Source organism: Sparus aurata, chromosome 6, assembly GCF_900880675.1.
Source record: "Sparus aurata chromosome 6, fSpaAur1.1, whole genome shotgun sequence".
In the NCBI taxonomy this organism is placed as follows: Eukaryota; Metazoa; Chordata; class Actinopteri; order Spariformes; family Sparidae; genus Sparus; species Sparus aurata.
This window is the reverse complement of record NC_044192.1, coordinates 18,071,877-18,087,894: the sequence shown is the minus strand read 5'-3', so window position 1 is coordinate 18,087,894 and position 16,018 is coordinate 18,071,877. Positions and strand designations below refer to the sequence as shown.

Here is a 16,018-nt window from a genome sequence, read left to right as displayed (position 1 = left end):
TTAACTCCTGATACTGTTAGACATTGATTCATGTAAATAATGTTAATGTGCCAATTACTGTTAAAACAATTGATCCAAGTAAGTCCCTTCATTGTTTAGTTTTCTTAATATTAAAGCAGCAACATGTAACTTCCTGGATAAAGACAGTTGATTGTGGAGTCTCCTCACCAGGGTGTCAACTGGCATCAGTATTTTGACGCCCTGGGGAGGAGACTCAACACTCAACTATCTCTGGGAAGTTACGTTTTGTTGCTTTAAAATGGGTTGAAATAACTGCATAACAAGCCAAATGTTTTTAAACTGGTTTTCAGGCTTTTGCAACTCGCAAAATCTGTTGGAAATAATCAATTTATGGCTGTTTATTTTAAAACCTCGTCTGGGAAGTTTGATCTCAGACTTTGATATATCTCTAGAGATATATAATCTGCTCAATCAGAACAACACAACATGCTCCTTATATGGGTCAAATCTAAATGTGAGCTACGTGCCCCTGGGGACAGTATGTATGTTTGCTCAGCCCCACGTTCCCTGTGTGAATCACACAGAGGCAGAACGATGCCAACTCAAGGACTGGATGTGATATCCTTCACACTGCTGTTTGTGTTTGATTTCTGCTCTCGATGTGTGAGACCTCTGTGAGAGCGCGTCCTCGTCGAGCTCAAATCAAAACATCCTAATCTGTGTTTTCTTCAGCACTTGTGCAGTTTTCTCTGTAACCTGGATGATGCTGGGCCTTGTGGTTTGAGGTTTGGAGCAGTGGAAGCTGAAGAATGACACTCTAAAGTGCATTTTTCTTTGCGGCGATACGGTCACACGCGCTTTTCAAACAGTGTGTGATTACTGAACTTTGGATTCGGTGGTAGATGTTTAACTTTTGGATCTATAAAAGCTTTTCTAATAATTACGTTAACATTTGGATATGTATGTTGACAGACAGCCTCATTTTTGATGGTATGTTTCAGCTGCCATATGCAACTTCTTTATGATTATTATATCTCTACGGTCTAAGGTCACATTGCTCAGATTACTGAAGGTGGTCTGACCGGAGAGAGAGCACATTCCTCTCATAGCTTCCTGGAGTTGCCTGTTTTCTGAGGTCTAACTTCATTTCTCATCTGAAAGCAATGCGTATTTGGCACAAATCCTGCAGGCGCAGAGAGACCTTGCCGTTTTCAACCGGTGAGAAAGCCTTTCCACTGAATTTGACACAGTCACGCCTGAGTGGAAAAAGAATCGCAGTCGGAGATATGATATGACTCTGGGGAAGGAAACGATGAGGGTATTTATGAAGCGGTCACATTTCGTAACTATTTTATACTTCCTTGTGCGGGCGCGGCTTCTTCGCGGACAGCACCCACTTGAGGAATATCTGTCAAGCACGTCAAAATGACGCAGGCATTTTCCGTCTTCAACTTTCAAAATAAATGTCAAATCTCCTGCTGAAGAATAGGCTAGGCGGGGACGGATAGGCTACTTAACCAAGCACACAGTTCTGCTCAACTTCATTTGAATTCTTCATCAAACATGAACTTAAAGGGTAACTCCACCACTTTTACACAATAAAGTGTGTATACAGGTCTTGTGGAGTGCTACCACATATGTGAAAACATTCCTTAATTGACTATTAAGTGTGAACTAATCAAATAAAGTCAACAGCAACAGGTATTTATGATACATTCTGTATTGAAGGGTAACTTCACCATTTGTACACTTTAAGAGTGTTGTTTCAGGTCTTGAGGAGCATGTGGAAAAAAGTAGTATAAAGCCTTTTGTGTCTCCAGAGGAAGCTGCATGTAATCTGATAAATTACGTCCAGTGATGTCACTTAGTGGCTATAGTCACATTGTGAGTGGTGTAGGCACTAGCTTTTGAAAAGAAGGACGCATGCAATAAAAGAAGCTGCTGAACGGATTTTGATAATTTGTTTCCACCAAGCGGCAAATAGGTCCATTCGACTGCACCAAAAGCTGGTGCCTACATTACCCAAAGGCAACCAAGCTACACTGTGACATCACTGTAGGCAAAAAAACAAAAAACAAAACACATTTGAATACGTAAAATTGCTGGATCTCCGCTAGTTATTGTTGAGGTGCAAACATTGTAATTGTGAAAAATAATCATTGTAGAAGCCCATAACTCTTATTCCTTATGTACAAAGCATTTATAATTGTACAATGCTTAAGTCATGTTTTCAAATGTGGCATCAGAGGTGAAAAGTAACAAAGTCCATGCGCTCAAGTAGTTATGAGATACTTTACCCCATGTTTATTTGACATCTTTTGCTACTGCTCACTTTGCAGATTTATTTTAATAGTCAAGAAATAAATTATGAAAAAGACATTTTTATTAAAAACTTTATTTATTCCTGGCAGAAAAAACTATGTAATTTAACTTTAATTTTACTTTTACCAGCTTTAACATTAGATTGATGAACACGTGAATTGTTCAATATTTATTTATAATTAATGATCACTCTCTATTTTTGCTGTCCCCTTTGCTATATTATATTATATGTTTGGATTTTTTTGTTTGTTTTTTACTTTTGGTACTTTTGGTATGTTATTGCTATTGATTACTTTAACTAGAGTACAAGACTACAAGACCTGATTAACTCTTCCATCCTTGATTACAATGCATATACACTTTTTCAATCCAATTTCCTTCAATTTCTTTGTACTTATGATCTTACCAGCAGTCAACCACAACCAGGTACATATCACTGATCGTGTTCCTAGCGTGCTTTTATTTTGAAGGTGGGCGGTGAGATCCTGTTTCCCCCTGCAGACTGGGGTCGCCTCGAACACTTTACTTTATGTAGTTCGGCGTCAACTCGGTGCCAGTGGGAGTCCGGTGCTGTCAGGTGAGTGCGCTGCTGCGGGTCAGTGAGTGGAGCTTCACGAACACAGGAAATTAATCTGGTGAAGAATTCACATCTTGAGACTGTTGGAGAGAAAAAAAAAAAAAACCTCTCCTCTTATTTCAAAGCCAGGTAAGATGATTCAAATACACTGTTTGTTAGTGCTTTTTTTTCCTCCTTTTTTTTTTTTTAATGGAGGTTGTCTAGAGAAGCCTCGTTAATGAATGACTGAACACACTTTAGTTATAATACACAGCTCATCAGCTCCCCTGCATGTGAAATATAATTTCAGCAGGTATTATCATCACAAATGATCCTCATTTTAATCATTTTGACTTAATTGTTCTCCCCTAATAGAGCAGCTCTATTGGGTCACTGCTTTAAAATAGCTGTCCATTGCCCAGGGGTGTATTATGATTGTGAACACAGGATAACTACTGAATCATCTGCATATTTGAATGCACTTTACAACTGGTATTTTTGCTTTGTGAAAAGAAAAAAGAAAAAATAGCATATGAATAAAATAAGCTTAGTTGATACAACTTTTCTATGGATGGCTCTGGAGGCTAGAACATTTCCACAGTTGCTTCACATGTTACAGCAAGTCATGTCTTGCCCATGCTAGATTTTTATCTCGACTCTCCAACTTGTTATGTTTCTACTGGCCTCGTTGTGTTTCACAGCTATGGCACATCTGTATATATCAAGTCAAACATCTGTAGATGCCAAATGTTTTTTTTTTTTTACTTCTAAAAGCTTTTTTATTCACGCCGCTCAGGGAGAAAAAAAAACAGCAGCTAATACTTTTCCCCTCTTCCCTCTGTTCCTCGTGCTGCATTTTTCTCAGTTTAAACAACAATGTTTACAGTATCCACCTCCACTTCCACAGCGCTGGATGTCTTTGAGTGTGAGAATCACATGTTACAGCAGCTTTCTGTCTGTTAAACGTCAGCATTCCTCCTCTGCCTCCCCTCACAGAGCTCCCTGCTGCTCCTCCAGAATGTTCTCTCCGAGGAACGTGTCTTATAGGTAGCACTAAATCACGGTGGACTGTGACGTGGAGATGGTCCCTGTGGCCGCCTTGCTGACACTATGCCTATGGATAGAGACACAAACGGCCTCAGGAGAGCACACGTGTGCTTCTACTGCACGCAGGCCGGTGGATTTCACTGTAGAATACTCCCTGCCCCATTTCCAAACAGGCAAACCCATACAGAACATTGCAGTGAACTGGGCCTCGAAGCAGGTGTACGTGGGAAGCCAGAATGTAATAGAGGCAGTCAACAACACTATGCACAAAATATGGGAGGTGAAAACTGGACCTGTTGGCAGTCCTGACTGTGAGACCTGTCAGCTGTGTGACATAGAAACAGATCCCGGGGATCCAGTGGATACAGACAATGAGGTTCTGCTTTTGGATACTTACGAATTCTATTTGCCCTACCTGTACATTTGTGGGAGTTCTCAGCATGGGATCTGTTACTTCATTGACATTAGCTCACCACAGCCTGAGCCTAAGTGTTTATACAAAAAGGAGCAAAACACTCCGACCTACTGTCCGGACTGTGTGGCCAGCCCATTGGGCACCAAAGTCATCATCGTTGAGCAGTCGGCCACGTCTCTCTTCTTTGTGGCAGCGTCCGTCAACGACCAAGTTGCAGAGAGGTACCCGAGGAGGTCGATATCAGCTATGAGGCCTCTCTCGACTGAAGATGGCTTTCATATGGTCATGAACGGGCTGACAGTGCTCCCCGGTCTGCGGGACTCATACAAGATTGATTACATCTACAGCTTCTCCACCAGCGACTACGTCTACTTCCTGTCCCTGCAGAGAGAAGACCCGTCAAAGAGCAACTCAGCTTTTCAGACCCGTCTGGCGCGACTGCCGGCTTTAAACCCGGTGGTGTGGATGTATAGAGAGGTGGTGCTGGAGTGCCAGTACAACCCAAAGCGGCGAAGGAAACGGAGAGAGGGGTTCAGGGTGTACAACGGGCTGCAGGCGGCGCACTTTGGGAAAGCGGCGAAGGACTTGGCGGACGAGCTGAGGGTGCGCGAGACCGAGGACATTCTGTACGGGGTGTTTGCAGAGGTGGACGAGGCAGGTGAACCTCAGAGGGACTCGGCCCTGTGCGCCTTCCCTTTGACCAAAGTGAACCAGGTGATCGATGAAGGCGTGGAAGCCTGCTGCATGTCAGGTACAGAGCGGCTGTCCAGAGGCCTCAGTCACTTCCAGCCACTCGAGAGCTGCCCGCATGAAGTGAGTAACTGTTTTTTTTTTTTTTTGTGTGTGTGTGTTTTTTTTTTAGCAGAGGAACAGTACAAAGGTCGACCTTATGCCCAGACAGGAAGTGACCCATGCAGACAAACACTGTGTCATTAAGTCACCCGGGATCAGAACAATGTAGTTTGTCATTGACAGCTTGATGTGAGCGTTGAGCAATAAGGGGATAGAGACACTACAGTAAATCTGGACTGCCTGATTATGCTTGTGAAGGTGTGTGAGAGAGCAGGGCCAGATGAGAGAACAGGGAGCGGTGGATGAGTCAGGAGTGCGACCTGTGCGTTGCCACACCGTTTCTCTGCTCTGTTAGGTTTCAGTCTTTCTCTGCGAAAAAGGGGTGGCAGCTGAGGTTTGATATTAAAGCGACGTCACCAGATACGTGCTCTGCGATAAAGGGACTGATTAGAACCCCTTAATTGATAATCTCCCAGTGGCGGAACGGTGTTGGAACAGCACGCAGAGCTCACTATCAAAACACATCCTTTGAATAGGCCATTTGCCACGACAAAATAATAAAGGTGTGGTCCGTCTCCTGAGTTCAAAGTGTGTCCTTTGAGCTCTCAGAGCCATGTGTGCACCTACAGGAATGTGTGGCAACAAACACACAAGTTATAAATCCTGCTGATAAAAAAAATAAAAAAATAAAAGGTGGAATTTCGAGGGGGAGGGAGAGTGTCAGACTGTGCCTGGCTTTTTCACGCACGCTGTTGGAGCAAGAAACGGGCAGAATACTGAAGAGAAGAGGGGTCAGGAGGAGGGAGTCACCTAATAATCAATCACCAAAAAATAAAGTACACTCAGAGTTCAAGTTAAGTATTCCTAGAACTGGGTGTGTGCGATGAAATAACTTGGATGCGGTGTGGACTCGAAGCTTGAAATGCAGGATTTCAAAGTGATGGAAAAGATCAAATGAAGGGAATATGGGGCATTCAAATAGTGGGAAGCAAACAGAGGCATGCTGGGGCAGGTCAGTTTAATTGCCTAGCAGTGGAATGTTTACCATATGTTTAACATATCTTCTGCTTTCCTTTTATGGACAATAACGTCTTATTAACCAAAGTATCTCATGCTCTGGCAACCATCGTCACACACACGTTTGCCATCCAGTGTTTTAAGAGCGTAAAAGTCCAGTCCCAGTCAGTATTTGAGGAACAGTCACCAAGTCAACATACGGAGCTGGAGTCACTGCTGTTTTTTATGACCGTGTTCCTCTCACAGCTTGTTAAAGATGACCTGAGGCGGGGCTGGAGCACTTCCCCCCCTAAATCAAGATTCTCTCTCTCGCTGTTCCTCTTCCTCTCTCTCTCACACAAGAGTTTACACAAGCACACTGCTGACGATAAACGGCAGATATTAGATTTAAATTATATCTCCCCCAACACTTCGCTTCAGGTTGTGTTTCATTAAATCATTTTGCAGGACCCTGAGGGTGATGTTACATGCAGCAACAAACCCACTCTGGTGTCAAAGCCGGTCCACAGACAAGACCTCTTCAACAGGCAGATGAGAGACGTCCTTTTCACCTCCGTCCTAGTCACCACCGCTGGGAATGACACGCTGGGACACTTTGGTACCTCAGATGGACGGATACTGCAGGTAGCGATATGTCTTAGGATAGAATAGTAGATTGGTCATTACTCTTCAAATGTGTGAACTAAATCTGCACGTGTTTACTGTCAGAAGAAGAAAGTGCATATTAAGAGTCCTTGTGACGTCGTCTCTCTGTTTGGTACCGCTCAGGTGATTCTTTCTCTGTACAAGCCGATTGTTTTTGCCAACTATTCTCTGGGAGAGACCGAAGTGTCCAGGACAGCGGCTGTGTACTCAGAAGACTCACTTCTCTTCGTGGTTGGAAACAAGGTACATTTGGAGCAATTGCGGCATTTCAAACAGACCAACACTGTGTCTTTATCAGAGTTTCTGTACTTAAGCAGATTTATCAGGTATCTGTACTTGGAGTATTGATTTTTCTGACAACGTTTTACTTCCATGCTCGTTAGTTTAGTTTTGATGCATTTGAGGGGGTATCGTCGATTATTTACAACGCTTTCCAAACCCAAAATACCCATCTTCATTTACTGTTGTGTTTGTGAACAGCTAGGACACATCCCAAATGAGCAAAGAAGTTGAATCACTGCTTTAACCAGAGTCTCATTTATGTCTTCTTTCTTCATATCTGTACTTCTGCTTGATTGAAGTACTATAAAAATACCAGGATGTCCAATTGCATCAGGGCGCAGTTTCTCAGTGTGCATGCTCTGGTGGCTATTCTGACCAACAAGCCTCTGCGCAGCTCACCGTTTCACAAAGCTTTTCTTTTTATTTCAGATTTGACACGTCATACTGCGACAGATGTGTAAACAAGTGTTTTAAAGTTCAAGCCGCACTGATATGACAGAGTAGGATGACTGTATGCACGCTGCATGCAACAATATTTACTTTGTAAGAAATGCTGCGTATGTACTAGAATAAACAGTATGCAATTTAAAATGCAGTCAAATAAAGTGCAAAAAGTGTGTGACATCGAGCTACTAACTTGGGCCCAAAGGCTCAACCGTATTAAGAGTGTGAATCCAAAATGCCTCACTCCAATGACCGTGTCACTGCCTGTAGGAGAGGGTGTGATTTCTTCTACTAAACTTGATTGAAGCTGCACAACTATTATGTTGAGTAATCCGTGTTATCCTGCTAACCCCTTACCCCACCCTCCTCTCCGTCCTCCCTGATCTAGATGTTCAAGGTGCCCTCTTCAGGACCGGGGTGTGCACATTTCATGACTTGCCCCCTGTGTTTGATGGCGCCACGCTTCATGAACTGTGGCTGGTGTTCGGGAATCTGCTCAAGGCAGAATGAGTGTGCCTCGCAGTGGAACAAACACTCATGCGCACCTGTCATAACAGAGGTAGATATGCCGCTAGGTGGAACTGATTAGCCAATCCGTGTTGTTCAAAAGCCATGAATCATGAAGCGATTGTGCTGAGATTGTGATCGCTACTCTGGGTGATGCAGTAACTCTTTTTTATCTGCAGTTTTTCCCAAAAATGGAGCCGGCTGGTGGTGAGACAGATGTGACACTGTGTGGCTGGGAGTTTCAGTCTTCTCTGCGACCTGCCATCATCAGCGGCAAGACCCACATCATCACACTGGACTCCGGCAACACGTGCACTGTTCTGCCTGAAAAGAGCAGCAGTGAAATGTGAGTACCAGGCCTGTCACTTATTTTTTTTTAGAAATTATTAGTTTATCCTGTCTTTGTTCTGCACTTTGGGCTGCATCTTTGCACAAAAGGTGCTTGATAAATAAAGTTACTGCTATCACTGTTATTGAATTAATTAGACTGTGCATTGCTGAAGTCTTGCTTGCTCAGGCAGAGTTTCTGAATATTGGCTGTATACATTTCTCTGTGGATTGAGCGCTTTGATACTAACTAATACCTGCTTTATAAAGAATAGAAAATAAATACAGGAACTCTCTCTTTCTTCAAAATGGGACCACTACAGCATTTTCTAATTATCTGATGTGGCTGACTAGTCAGGTTATTTTGCTTTACAAAATGTGCTCACTTAATTTAGTCTATAATTAAACTGCATGAATGCATTAGTCTTATGTTTTTAGTCAGCATTTCTCTTTTTGAGGAATATGTGAATTTTTTTAATTATTAAAATATTTGGGGGGAATATTTTGTGAGATTACTCTGTATGTTATTTGTGATTTCAGGCACTGATAAGGCTTCTTATCTTGATAACGTATCAAGTCCTATTCGGGATTGTAGGTATAATGATGTAAAGAATTAAATACAGCATTATTTTAGACTTTTTCGCTTCATAGAACTATTAAAAAACAAAACATTTCCATGTTTAAGAGGCCAGCACTGTCTGCACTGACTTTAGTGAAGTTTACTCTGAGACTAGTTAAGTTTAATCAGATTTTGAGCAGATTTTCATCAGAGCAGCATCTCTGTCTGTGTCTGCCTGCAGGCTGAGAGAGCTGCTCTGATAACAGGCATGAAGGAAAGAGAGATCTCTCCTCTGGATTGGAGGGAGCAAATATATAGCAAATACGGCAGCACCTTTTAAAAATATTGATTATACTTACAAAATTTGAGGGGGGAACACCATTCTCCTTCAAATTTTGCTCATGGGTCGGCATTCTCCAGCCTCTCCACCACTGCTGAGAGGAGAGTCAAGCATTAGACACAGTAAAGATGTTGTGTTTTACTGTGTACGGCTGAAACTGTTATTAATGCTGTGTAAATGTCTTTGTCACTGTGACACATTTGCTGCTGTTCTTATCTGTCTGACTAGTGGCTGACTCACTGCGATATCTTCATCCTCAGAATCCACAGACCCATTAATAGTTGTGCTCTCAATGCAGGCTAGTGTGCAAGATTCAGGGAAAAAGTGAACCCGCTCAGAATCTCACCATCACCCTGGAAGTGCACGAGGGGGAGGTGGAGGGCCGCTACTCTATTGAGGGCATAGCTCAGATGCCTGGTTTCTCTTTTGTGGTGAGAACTTTTATGCGATTAAAACAGTTTCAAAATGTGTTCTATATGTTGCTTATTTGCGTAACGGATAATGTGACATTGTTAAGTGATTTTGTCTAACCAGGAGCCGAGCATAACGGAAATCAAGCCTGACTATGGGCCGATGTTTGGAGGAACAACAGTTACACTGACAGGCAGATATCTTAATTCCGGGGTACGGAGACAAGTCGTCTTCGGTGACAAAACATGCGATCAGAGGTGAGCGACACAGAAGACTTCTGCTTTTACTGACAAAACTGTCTTCAAAAATTGTCTATGACATTCTCTTCGCCGGGTTCAGGTTAGTATGCCTGTTCTTTTCAGTGCTCCTGAGGGAAGTGGGACTTTGTCTTCAATCGTCTGTCACACACCAGCTGCAGCAGGCGTCGGGAAGGAACCTGTCAAAGTCATCATTGACAACTTTCTAGTGAAAAGCAGTAAGATGTTCTTCTACAAGACGAACCCTGTCATAACCTCTGTACAACCTCAATGCAGTTTCCAAAGGTAGGACACTGACCCTGGTCTGCTGTGGTCTTTAAAATTAACTAATTTTCTTAAAATATACATTCAATCATCTCGTCCTCAGTGTTATTACTCACATGCTCGTTTGTGTTGTCATGCAGTGGCTCCAAGCTGGTGATAGCAGGTCAGAATCTTGACTCTGCCCACACGACTGTGATTCAGTACAAAAATCACAACCTGCAAACTCTCCAGCGAGTGAGTTAACTGATTAACAGCCGTGACAGTTGTAATGTTTTAACCTTGTCCTGACATGTGTTTATACTGTATGTCTGTCGATGTGTGGATGGATTTCTGTGCAAATTGAAGCCACGGAAACATGGCCTTTTTTTTTTTTTTTTTTTTTTTTTAATGTTTATTTGAAATGGACATAGCAATTACATTGGACAAATCATATGCATTGTTTAAGTGTTTTAGCACAAGTGCTAATTCACAACACTTGTCCATAGGCAGCTTTTGAAAAGATAGAGCAGTTAGAAAATAGGGCAATTAAAATAATAAGAATGGAAAAAGAAAAAAACAGGCAAAGATAGGAGGAAAAAAAAAAAAAAAAAAGTTTGATCATTTCGTATGTCTTCATTGACACGTTTTGTCCAAGGTCTGTAACGGCACAACAAATTCCACACATATGGAATGCTGGGCCCCTGCATTTCCTGAGGAAATACCAGAAGGAAAGTCTGACACGGGAGATATTCTCATTCACATGGATGGAAAAAGTAACCTCTGGGAGAGACGGTTTGCCTACTATCCCGATGTCCAAATCTTCCCCTTTGAAAACGAAGACCATTTATTGTACCTAAAACCAGGAGAGACGGAAGTTTCACTGCATGTATGTTTACGCACCTCATGCTCCTCACATATTAACATATCAAATGTATTGTAATAAAGTCTCAATAACAACAACAGCACAGCACAATCATTAAAACGTGCATGCCAGAGTGTTTTATTCTACTTGTCTTTTAACATAGAAACCTTTTGTTCCACATTTCTAACAGCATACAAAACTGAATACAGTGAGCCCATGTATGACGATCATCATGACCATCGGGGGAGTGAACTGTAACGCCCAGGTTCTGTTGAATGAGCTGACCTGCAGGATTCCTAAAGGTCTGATTATTCCCAACGAGGGGTTGCCTGTCAAGGTGAATCAGCTTCTCAATCATTCAGCTTAATATATTTCACTTTAAAATCGAATGTATTCAACAAATGTAAAAATCATCTGTTCCACCTCCTGTAGGTGTATGTGAATGGGGAAGTGACTGATGTGGGCACAGTAGTGAACGATGACGGCAACTTCGCCACTGTGATCGTGGGCATCGTGCTGGGCATCATTGCCGCACTGGTAGCAGGCGCTGGCCTTGCGTTGATTGTCATGATCCATTTGAGGAAGAAGAAGCGAGGTGAGACTCTTGCCGTTTCTCGATATATTCTTCTCATCTAGAATACCTTGAGCTCTGCAAACAGGAGATCCTATTATATGCTCATTTTGCAATATCGTTTATTTACTATTAACCTAACTACCGCTCACTTTATTGTCAATTGTTAACTTGTGTTGCTGAGTGGTTTTCATTTACCATATGTATCCTTTCAAGCCAACATCGAGAATCGTTTATCAACAATGCTTTCGCGGAATCGCATGGGCAGCGGCTCTGATTTCTCCCCGTCAGGAGACTACAGACGAGGTGAGACGTGAAATTCAGTCATTCATATTACCTGTTGATCAGTCCTTCTACCTGTGTGTTCCCTTTTTCTTCATCCTGTACACCTGACCCACCCCAGGAAGTACATACTTTTCAAATACAGCCTAATCTATAGATTATTGCACTATTGTACAGGGATTGTATAAGTAAATAGATAAATATAGAACATCATACCACAGTTGGGTTCCATTTCTCGATATCTTTGTGGAGAAATTCGAAGGTAGCGGGATAAAGATCATAAAGTTACCAAGGTTAAGGAATATTTTCACATGGTCTTTGTAAAAAAACCCAACATTTTGTGTGTTTCCCCTTCTGTGTTACAGTCGATCTGTCGAGTCAGACATCAGGTTCAGGAATGGCCTTCCAAGGTTTATTGTACGCTGCCAGCTATGATCATCTGGCCATTCCTCTGATGCCACGGGACAATATCTCGATGGTCAGTCTCAGTTCGGATCTTCTCGAAGAAGTCAAAAATGTCTTGATCCCTGCTGAGATGCTCCGAATTGAGGATAGCCAGATTATCGGCAAAGGTGAGCCTCTTTTATCATTAACCTCTGTTTGTTTGTTTGTTTTGTTGTTCTTTCTTTGCAAATTCATAACTACCATATTTCCATCATACCCAGGCCACTTTGGGACAGTTTACCACGGATACCTGATAGACAGCAACAAGCAAGAGACCCACTGCGCTGTTAAATCGTTGAACCGTATGTTAATACAGGTTTTATCACTGAAATCAGCACCGTATGAGCTTCACAACTGTTGGATTCATCTTTATGCTTTGCATTAACAGGGATCACCGATTTAGGGGAGGTGGACCAGTTCTTAAGAGAAGGCCTCATCATGAAAGGATTCCACCACCCCAACATACTATCTCTGCTGGGCATCATGCTGCCTAAAGAGGGGCTCCCTCTGGTGGTGTTACCATACATGAAGCACGGGGATGTGCGTCACTTCATCCGTTCAGAGAAAAGGGTAAATTACGCAACGAGACATTCTGGACATGTAGGGTCATGAGTGTTTACTCTGAGTTTGTACTACATCATTTTGCCTCGGATGGGTCAGCCCTGTTTCATTTCTTCTTTGTCTTCCGCAGAACCCGACGGTGAAAGACCTGATTGGCTTTGGGCTCCAGGTTGCCAAGGGGATGGAGTATTTAGCCCAGAAAAAGTTTGTCCACAGAGACCTGGCTGCACGTAACTGCATGTGAGTGTGACTCATACACTGATCTCTGGCCAGTGACCAGTCAGTGGAGGAGCTTTGTCACACCTCAGGAGGTCATTGCAATGTCTCTTGTGGTTTTTCAAGTTAACGTAATCTGAGGCCAAGTTCTGTATTATAAATGAGCATTTAAGTTATGAATAGAATTACTGATTTGCCTGAGGAAAACAAATTCCACAGTGTTGGTTGTTCTTCGGCCAACAACAGTACTCTTATTACGACAGTTATTTATCCTGACAAATTATTTTTGCAAAGTTAATAAAACCCCAAAACAGACAATATATATATATAAACCTTGTTACCTTTGCATCCAGTATTTCTCTTCATCGTGATGAATAAACCTTGCTTTTTTAAATAGTATTTTCAATTTCAAAGAAAAAAAGGCTCTAATGATTCCATCAAATAAAGGAGTCAACAAAAAAATTGACGCAAGAATAATTTGGTGGTGTAGTATTTATTTTTCTTGGACTCAAATTGTGTCTGTTAGAGGTGCCCTTTGTACTGAGTTACATGAAGACGTAAGAATCACAAAAAAAACGATCTTCACATTGAAATAGCTGACACTGTTGCCTTTGTTTGAGACAGTTACACAATATGATGGATACCACTCTAAGTTCAAAGACACACGTGAATGAGAATTTATTCATCAAGGACTTAGGAAAAGACAACCGCATCACTAAGAGAATACAACTGCACTAACACATAATCATTGGTGATTGGTGCATCATTGTAAAAGGGCTCTGTGGAACTGCTGTGTTGTGCAGGAAGCGGCCGTTTATGCTTGCAGACTCCAATGTTAGCTACTGAGGTTTTTTACGTCACGTATTAATTTGCTCAATTTGCATTAAATGTTGCAGCTGCAAGGAATTGATAAAGGATGGTCCAGCATCAGCATTAACAAAAAGTTAAGACTGAAGCACCTTTTCATAGCATTTATAAAATTCAGCCTGCTTATATGATGGCCGCCACATAGATACCTCCGTGTCACACTGTTACGAACCGCCCCAACGCAAAATAATACTGTTCAACTACAGCGCTTGGGTCTCGAGATGTGTCACCTGAGCAAAAAGCAGTTTGTGAGATGAGGTTTCCTTAAGGTGCCTTCTCTCCTCAGGCTGGATGAAACCTTCACAGTCAAGGTGGCCGACTTCGGCATGGCGAGGGACATCTATGACAAGGAGTACTACAGCATTCAAGATCACAAACGGGTCAAGCTGCCTGTGAAGTGGATGGCCATCGAAAGCCTGCAAACACAAAAGTTCACCACCAAGTCTGACGTGGTGAGTGTTCCTCATCCAGCCCGCCGAAACGTGCTTGTCGCAGCTATCATGTATGTATCTACAATGCAACTGCTTGTGTGTTTCCCAGTGGTCATATGGCATACTGATGTGGGAGCTGTTGACCAGAGGCGCCAGCCCGTATCCAGACGTGGACCCCTATGACATCACACACTACTTGCTGAAGGGACGTCGGCTTCCTCAGCCACAGTTTTGCCCTGATACGCTGTAAGAAGTCATACACGCACCTTATAAATATCGCATCGTTTTCTGCAGGAGACTCAGTTCCTTGTGGATATATATGAGTTTTAACCTCACAGTGTTCATCATTCAGTAGTTCCCTCACTTGATTACTCACTCGCGCCTTTATTCATTCCACAGCTATTCCGTCATGCTGACATGTTGGGACCCGGAGCCTGAGTGCAGACCGAGTTTCCACAGCCTGGTTACAGAAGTACAGCACATCCTATCCTGCCTAGAGGGAGAGCACTACATCAGTCTGAAGGTTCACTATGTCAACTTAGACCAGCCGAGGCCTTACCCATCCCTGACTGGATCTGCAGACGAGGCCGAGGCCTCAGACTCGGAGATGGACAGTCACGCTGCCAGCTGAGGGTGCAAACAAAGCCCTGAGACTCTGATACGAGCACAGGATCTGGATTCAGGTTAAAGGAGGGCATAGGAGAGAAAGGGACAGCTTAGCCTGGATCCATAAATTGTTGGTCATGTTTTACAAACCTGCGCATGTGAAAGGTTTGGCTACTGATTTAAAAGACACTGTAGGTACTGTAAACTCTTGTTAACGTTGAGACGAAGCATGGAGTTGGAAGAAATTGTTGTTTTTTTTCTACAAACATCTAAGGCACAAGTGTGAAATAGACAGAATGAATGTAAAATGTGCTCTTGTTCTCAGATTTGTAGAATAGGATGTGGGGCTACATGAGACAATGTGCTGTTTTATAATATGTGTCTCGCAGCCTGTGTGTTAGACTGTTAGGCAGGGGGGTCTATAAATGTTGTGCTCAGAGGCCACATTTTGAGGTCTTCTGACACATTCCTTGCTTTATGGGGAAATAGAATAGAATGTACAGAATGCAGATTTAATACGAGTGACTTTGTACATGTGAAATCATCAGACTGGATGCAGAGGAACTCACTCTGCTCAGATTTGGAGCCTCTGTCAAAAGCTCCACACCGACTGAATTATAGAGTGTGCTGTCGGTGCTGTTCCGACGTCAGCCGAGGCCGAGGGGCACATCTAGTACCTGTCACCATCACTAGAGGGCAACCGACACCTCCCTCTGAAGCACACTTGAGTTACTGCTGCAGTGAAGCTCTGCGCTACAGCAGACAGCTCAACACAAAGGTGTTACACAAACAGCAGAACCACATCCATCTGAACCCCCCCCCCCCCCGAACAACCCTGGTCTTCCAAATCAATCAACGTAGCATAGCATTCTGCGCAATTTTGTTTCCTGCGTGTAACTGAAAATGATCTCCACAGCATTGTTAGACAATCCAAAGGGATTTTGTAATTCATGCACTGATTTTTCAACTTTGAGACTGACAATACGTTACGGTATTAAAACAAGCTTTCTACCAGGGGTAATAGATCTGGTTCTTGTATACTTGATTTATGTT

General features: G+C 42.7%; 1 protein-coding gene across 1 annotated transcript; it reads left to right on the top strand.

Moving 5' to 3' along the window:
- Positions 1-2,838: 2,838 nt before the first annotated feature.
- On the top strand, positions 2,839-15,988 carry LOC115583471 (macrophage-stimulating protein receptor-like). Its single transcript, XM_030420353.1, has 21 exons — positions 2,839-2,989; positions 3,836-5,114; positions 6,558-6,734; positions 6,879-6,998; positions 7,870-8,040; positions 8,168-8,334; positions 9,513-9,645; positions 9,749-9,882; positions 9,988-10,167; positions 10,287-10,380; positions 10,781-11,011; positions 11,178-11,324; positions 11,420-11,582; positions 11,775-11,864; positions 12,206-12,412; positions 12,506-12,586; positions 12,673-12,854; positions 12,976-13,085; positions 14,215-14,380; positions 14,469-14,605; positions 14,759-15,988. Exons 2-21 carry the CDS (start codon positions 3,921-3,923, stop codon positions 14,988-14,990), a joined length of 4,116 nt encoding a protein of 1,371 aa, XP_030276213.1. The 5' UTR covers positions 2,839-2,989; positions 3,836-3,920; the 3' UTR covers positions 14,991-15,988.
- Positions 15,989-16,018: the final 30 nt, after the last annotated feature.

Coding starts and splice junctions, on each gene's coding strand:
- LOC115583471 (XM_030420353.1), top strand. CDS start 3,921: ATGGTCCCTGTGGCCGCCTTGCTGACACTATGCCTATGGATAGAGACA. Junction 5,115..6,557: donor TCGAGAGCTGCCCGCATGAA/GTGAGTAACTGT, acceptor ATCATTTTGCAG/GACCCTGAGGGTGATGTTAC. Junction 10,381..10,780: donor ACCTGCAAACTCTCCAGCGA/GTGAGTTAACTG, acceptor GTTTTGTCCAAG/GTCTGTAACGGCACAACAAA.